The sequence below is a fragment of the Phoxinus phoxinus genome (assembly GCF_949152265.1).
Source record: "Phoxinus phoxinus genome assembly, chromosome: 14".
In the NCBI taxonomy this organism is placed as follows: domain Eukaryota; kingdom Metazoa; phylum Chordata; class Actinopteri; order Cypriniformes; family Leuciscidae; genus Phoxinus; species Phoxinus phoxinus.
This window is the reverse complement of record NC_136889.1, coordinates 29,762,183-29,769,581: the sequence shown is the minus strand read 5'-3', so window position 1 is coordinate 29,769,581 and position 7,399 is coordinate 29,762,183. Positions and strand designations below refer to the sequence as shown.

Sequence of the window (7,399 nt, the reverse complement as noted above, 5' to 3'; positions counted from 1 at the left end):
ACACCGGACACAGGTAAACACACAACACACACAGGTAAACACACAACACAGCGGACACAGGTAAACACACAACACAGCGGACACAGGTAAACACACAACACAGCGGACACAGGTAAACACACAACACAGCAGACACAGGTAAACACACAACACAGCAGACACAGGTAAACACACAACACAGCGGACACAGGTAAACACACAACACAGCAGACACAGGTAAACACACAACACACCGGACACAGGTAAACACACAACACAGCGGACACAGGTAAACGCACAACACAGCGGACACAGGTAAACGCACAACACAGCGGACACAGGTAAACACACAACACAGCGGACACAGGTAAACACACAACACAGCGGACACAGGTAAACACACAACACAGCGGACACAGGTAAACACACAACACAGCGGACACAGGTAAACACACAACACAGCGGACACAGGTAAACACAAAACATAGCTGACACAGGTAAACACACAACACAGCGGACACAGGTAAACACACAACACAGCGGACACAGGTAAACACACAACACAGCAGACACAGGTAAACACACAACACAGCAGACACAGGTAAACACACAACACAGCGGACACAGGTAAACGCACAACACAGCGGACACAGGTAAACACACAACACAGCAGACACAGGTAAACAAACAACACAGTGGACACAGGTAAACACACAACACAGCGGACACAGGTAAACACACAACACAGCGGACACAGGTAAACACACGTGCTAGAAGAGTTTTTGCTAGAAGACATTCTGGTCCCGCTTCGGATGCTACGATGCCATCAAGCAGTATCTCTGGTCGTAATCAGTCCTTCACTGACCAATCAGCGTTCATTAGCAGAATGCTAGCGTGTTATGGGCAACAACAACTCAACCTGTAAGAAAACCGAAAGGACATAAGTACTCGTTCATTCATTTTTCGACCTATAACCCATGTTGAACTTGCAAAACCTACAATCAAATCTGAGATTTCTCAACGGCAATCGGGTGATAGAGACAAATTTAGCTGTCTAGCTCCATAGACTCCCATTCATTTTGCACTCATGGGCGATCGCCCCCCAGTGGAACTCTGGTGGAACTACAACCAAAATTCGGTACAATAGCACTTAATAGGGAGTGCCCAGGCTCGCCGTAGACGGGCTCTGGTTTTAATCTTATTTTAAGGTGGGGTAGAATTAAATGAACGGCAAAACTCAGCATTTTGTTCATGTACCCCCTCGGTCACCTCACATACCCCAGTTTGGGAACCACTGCCTTAGCATTTGTACAACATTAGCAAACTAACAATCTGAAACCATTTTACAGATATTCAACACTATTCATACGTTTTTTTTTTGTTGTTGTTGCTTTTAGAAGGAACAGGAAATGTTCTTCCTTTCATATTCAAAAGATAACAAGGATGCTGAATGTATACGTTTTTTTTCATTATTTTTTTATCTCTTTAGTTGGATTCATGTTTAAACAAGCAAATGTTGACCAGCCCTGCTGTAAACATAGAAAATGGCTGCATTGCCAATGCATTGCCTACATATTGGTAGATTAACATGGGCCAAGGAACAACAGGGATTCCAGATTTTGTCATCTGAAGAGGATCAACATTCTGTTCAGGCAAAAATAGCCTACAATTGTTGAAGTGCAAAAGCAATTCTTCAGGCTAGATTGAGATATGTGAAGGATGTGACATGGCTGGAACTAGCCTTTTCATGTTCTCAGCACAAGCACTTGATACGAGCACAATCTTTGAAGTTGCGAGCTGAGGAGCTCCAGAAACTAGAGAGCGAGCTGAAAAGACGCCACATTTCTCCTCTTGTGAACTTCTGAAAAGATAGCTAAATTGTTTTTTAGTGATTGCAGAACGAATTCTGAAAGAGTAGTGGCTTCTTGTCCGTTTGGACCCAATACAGGGTCAAAAACAAGAGACACGTATATTACACTGACTGTCGACACAGCGCCATCTGCTGGTTATGAACACAAACTTAAAGAGCTCCTTCAAGGCCCTAATTAGGTACAGAAGAAAAGCCTCACAATTTCAGACTGTCAGTCAAAATCCGATTCATACATATTTAGCAAGTGTGAGCAGCAACACTTTCTCAGTGGTAGAAATGGGTTTCTATAATCAAATATTCTTCTGAATTGCATTTACTGACAATGGCAGTCTCGTGTTTGATTAGGCTATGTGTTTATTTTTTATCTGCACCGTATCAAAATCTGATCCTATTTAGTGTAATACACATTGATGGTTTTACAGTGCACATTCACAGTCTTTGTAATCTTTTATCAAAATGTAATAACTTGCCTCAAAGGAGTTGCAATGCAGTTTGATTTTGACAAGAAGAATAACTACAGAGCTGAAGTTAATATTGTTACACAACTCAACACACGTTCTTAAGCTACTTTAAGACAGTTTTGCTCTGCTCATCTAACAATTCATCATTCACATGCAATACTTACATGTCAGCGTGTATTTTTATCAGTGGATTTCATCACCGGATGTGGGAGGAAACCACAGGAGTTCATTTGCATCTTTCAAAGCACTTCAACACACACGGCCTATATTGGTTCAGTTTGAGGAAGGATTGCATCCTTTGTTCTTGTTGATTTCAGTGGTCTCTACAAAATTTGATATTTATAGAAGCAAATCCTCGACCACAACACTTAGGCGTACACAGAACTATCAAGACTAAACTAAATATATTATAAATAAAAACAATGTGTTTAACTCCAAAGGAGCATCATATTGTACTCAAGCAGCAATCAACAGTCAACTGGCATCACCTGTGTTCATTCTTAAGGCATATGTGAGTCCATGAAGGAAACAATGCTGTTGACCAATGGGAAGTGTGCCTGCTCTCTGGAGGACTGCACCACACGGCTGGTGGTTGAAGTGTTGCTGAACAGGAAGTTGCTTAGTAGAATTGAGAGAGCTCCAACAGACATGAGGGTCTCTTGTCAGGCTCTTGTCTTGTTTTTCTTAGCAGGCTCATGCTTACTCGGTAAGATACTTCCATAAGCATTTGCATAGTTGTGTAGCTATAGTTGTTTGTTTAGTTCTGTGTGTTTTCTTAGTAGTGTATATTACATGGTCACTTAAATGGCTCTTTTATGTTAATCTGATACTTTACTGTCTGTATCAAAATGCAAAATCCATGTTTTTTTTGACTACAGGGAAAGCTGAAGTTCACACAGTCGTCAGCAGACCAATCCCAGGAACTCTGCAGAATGTCAGTAAGAATGACACTGGAGTACAGAAGGCTGTCCTGACTGGAACATACTCATTTAACAATAAGTCCAATGATGCTTTCCTGTTCAAAGCATCGTCTGTTGATGATGCAAAGAGACAGGTACAGTACAAGAAGCCGTTTTGTCTCACTGCGTGTGTGTGTGTGTGTGTGTGTGTAATGCATGCGTCATCCAGTCTCTGCTCTGCTATAGGTAGTCAAAGGCATCCGCTACATTCTGGAAGTGGAGATCTCACGGACTGTGTGCAGGAAGAGGGGCAACAACGATAACCTCACCAACTGTACCTTTCAGACAGATAGTCTGTTACGCCAGGTATGTGTGGTTTTCTGGACGAAGTTAAAATGGCTTTCTTGCTCTGAAGTAACTCAACAAGGCCAAAATTAGGCACTCTAGATTTTTATGTTTTTGATGGTCTCTTATGCTGACCAAGGCTGCATTTATTGGATCAAAATTACAATATATAACAGTAATATTGTGAAATATTATTAGTTATTTAAAAATAACTATCTGCTTTAGTACATTTAAAATTATAATTTATTCCCTTGATGCAAAGCTGAATTTTCTGTAATGAGCATTATTACACCAGTCTTCAGTGTCACATGATCCTTCAGAAATATAGAAAGAGCAGCATTTATTTGAAATATAAATGTTTTGTAACATTATTAATGTTTTTACTGTCACTTTTGATCAATTTAATGTGCCCTTGATGAATTAAAAAAATGTCTTTAAAAAAAACTTACTGATATATATATATATATACACACACACACACACACACACATGTATTTTATATACACACAATATATATATAAATTATCCATATATATATATAAATTATTCAACCCCTATTACAAATCTGGTTTATTGGCAACATTTACAGACTTTCAGATGTTTGCAATGAACAACACAAACAAAGGTAATGGAAATAGCTTAACACAACAAAAGTGGTTTCCCCAAATTCAAATGAAAATGCAACTTTTAATGACTTCTGCAGTCTCAAAATGATTTAAACACCTAGTAGACCTGCTGCAAACGAGATCTATAACCAGACACCAGCTTCTGGCAGCGTTTCTGAGGAATCTTAGCTCATTCCTCGTGAGCAATGGCCTCTAGTTCAGTAATATTCTTGGGTTTGCTCGCTGCAATCGGCTTCTTCGAATCCCACCAGAGATTTTCTGTGGGGTTCAAGTGCAAGTGTCCAGGTGACTGTGATCGCCACTGCAGAATCTTTCAGGACTTCTTCTGCAACCAAGCCTTGGTGGAATTTGAGGTATGCTTGGGATCATTAATTTGTCCTGTTGGAAGGTCCAATGACGGCCAAGCTTCAGCTTCCTCACTGACAGCATGACGTTTTCTCCTAGGATTTCAAAGCAGCCGCAGAGCATCACCGAGCCTATGGTGCCTTACTCCAGACATACCGCTGATCCATAGGGCCGAAAAGTACCAGTTTTGTTTCATCACTCCACAGAACAGAATCCCAAAACTTCTGTGGCTTATTTATTTGACCACTTTTCCTGTACTTTTGGGTCAGTAGTGGTGTACGTCTTGGAGTTCTGGCATGGAAACTGCATGGGTTTAGTTCGCAATCTTTTTGTATCCGGTTCCTTGTTTGTGAAGAGCGACTATATCTTCTCTTAAAGCCCCCCTGCAGTCAATAACGTAATCCCGTAAAACTCATCTTTGATCACCAAAACGACATATTTAAACGTTTTGTCCTAGAAAAAATTATTCATGCTTTCAAATAGCTTGAATTAAAGCTCTACACCCTTGCCTCATTAAGTATGCATAGTTCTATGAATATGCCCCACCTCCACTCACTCACACCAGCTCAGAGATCCACTCATTGATCTGATTGGTTACAAGGTAGTTTGTGACTCAGAAACACCAGCGATTTCAAACTGTTTTTGAGACGGTCTTTGGTTCGAAGGTACAATATGTAAGAATTTTGTATCAAAATCCATAAAACCACAACCACTTGCACAGTGTTATATATTTCTTTCAATTATGAACTTCCATTATCCTAAATGTTTCCAAGAATTTGTAAATTCAGAGAAATTCACAATTTTAAAAAGTTCCCGTCCCTGTTCACTTGTCGCCTGTCAATAACGTAATATGCGCGTTATCCCTGGTTTTCTTTTGTACTGCCATAGTAACCATGAAGACATGTGGACAACTGCATAGTGCGTAACGTCTAGCGGCACGCTGGTGTCGTTTCATTCAAACATTATGGATCATGGCAAGCAGACTTTGGGACAAAAGGAGAACTAAAACGAGGATCAATATCAGCGTTGCGTTTCCGAGATGCCGAGAGCTCCGCGTCCGCCACAAACTTGGACTTGACAGAGCTTCACGAGTCACGACTTGACAGGGACGCCGCTCTTTAATGTACTTTATTAGACAAGTGAGCAAATGTACATAAAACAAATCAATGTTATATAGTTCAACATGATGAAATGTTAGAATATGATCAGTATGTTATTCTAATGTTGATCTCGCTTACTGCTAGTCTCATACAGACAAACTAACACACAGAATAACATTATAACTTTCAACACACTCAAATGCTGTTTAGTATGATAGTGTAACGTTAGACCAAATGAAATAGCGCTGCGTTACCTCACAAGTTTAATTCGTCAAATAAACAGACCTGTGTGAGTATTAATACAGCACTTGCGGGTAGTTCGGTAGAATTAAATATCCTTATTCCTTTATATCCGCGGGACTCGCGTGTGCCGCTGATATGTCTCTTATTAGCAATCGCGACCTGCTTCATACCACAGTCATGTTAAAAAACATGAATGTATTCACTCATCCATAAACATTATTAGATCCATCAGCATGATTAATCAGCAAGTCCCATTCTGCTTATCACTGCATCATCAACCTACGCCTTTATTATTGTAAGAGGTTAGCAACCCCTAGCGGCAAATAAAAAAACTGAGAAAATACTCAGCAATGGTGTTGACTTACACATTTACATTTAATCGCATGACATACATGTGTATTTAATTCGCATATACATTTAAACCACATTAAAATCTTGATTTTCACCACAGGGGGACTTTCACTTTTTGGACCATTCTTTTGACTAAGTTATATTTCAAACGTGACACTCAACAAACCTAGCCAGTTCAGATATTTTTTTAAGTGTTCTAGATTAAGCACACCTGGTGAAACTAATGAAGCCCTAGATGTAGGAGTCATTAAAAGTTGCATTTGGGGAAATTACTTTAAACATTTGTTGAGTTAACCTACCGGTATTTCAAATACTTTGATTTGTTCATTACAAACAGCATGAAGTCCTGAAACCTGATTTGCAATGGGGATTGAATAATTTTGATTACAATATGTCACTTTCCAACTTTTTAGACCTGCAAATCACAATTAAAAATTCCCTGATATTTCCATGACCCTGATAATCCTCTACAAATGTAATTATAAAATACTGTATATTGAGGTTGTAAATCATTACTCATTTGATTTGTTTTTATATTTCCTTTTATTATAGACATTCCTCTGTTACTTTGACATATGGTCAGTTCCATGGATGAAGACAATGTCGACCACATATTTTAAGTGTCATTCTTTTGATAAATTCTGAAATGTCTTTTTCATCTAAATGTTTTTCAATGGATCAATCTGAAATGTTTGGTAATAAAATAAAAAAGTGAACAGTGTAGTGATTGGTTATCATTCTATAGGTGCAAGTGACCTTCAGTTCATCAAATGCTGAGATTGACTGACTGAGTGTAAATTATTCAGTTGGCTTCACTTCTGATGTGCTTTACACACCTACAGTAGATCAGGGGCTATCACCGCAATCTCTGATCTCCCTGGTCTCTTTTCCTTTGAGTCACAGATCTTTAAAGCAAACTGGCCCTATAAATACACCAGATCATCTAACAGGTTTGTATGAATAAATTATTATTTTTTTGACTACTCATTTACTACTTGTTTTTTCAAAATGTGACATACCTGTCCTAAATTTCATAACTCCATATGCCCATAAGGTGGGTGCAAGCATCCAATAGGACAGTGGTTCTCAACTGGATTTGCTTTGAACCAAGATTTTACAGTGGACAAGAAGTGGCGACCCAGCAACCAAAACATTATCATACAAAAGCGACCTTTAATTG

General features: G+C 39.2%; 1 protein-coding gene across 1 annotated transcript; it reads left to right on the top strand.

Moving 5' to 3' along the window:
• The first annotated feature begins 2,564 nt into the window (after positions 1-2,564).
• Positions 2,565-7,196, top strand: cst7 (cystatin f). Its single transcript, XM_079635288.1, has 4 exons — positions 2,565-3,016; positions 3,189-3,364; positions 3,456-3,575; positions 6,772-7,196. The coding sequence occupies exons 1-4, from the start codon at positions 2,830-2,832 to the stop codon at positions 6,862-6,864; spliced, it is 576 nt and encodes a 191-aa protein (XP_079491414.1). The 5' UTR covers positions 2,565-2,829; the 3' UTR covers positions 6,865-7,196.
• The last annotated feature ends 203 nt before the right edge of the window (positions 7,197-7,399 follow it).

Coding starts and splice junctions, on each gene's coding strand:
- cst7 (XM_079635288.1), top strand. CDS start 2,830: ATGAAGGAAACAATGCTGTTGACCAATGGGAAGTGTGCCTGCTCTCTG. Junction 3,017..3,188: donor AGCAGGCTCATGCTTACTCG/GTAAGATACTTC, acceptor TTTTGACTACAG/GGAAAGCTGAAGTTCACACA. Junction 3,576..6,771: donor CAGATAGTCTGTTACGCCAG/GTATGTGTGGTT, acceptor CTTTTATTATAG/ACATTCCTCTGTTACTTTGA.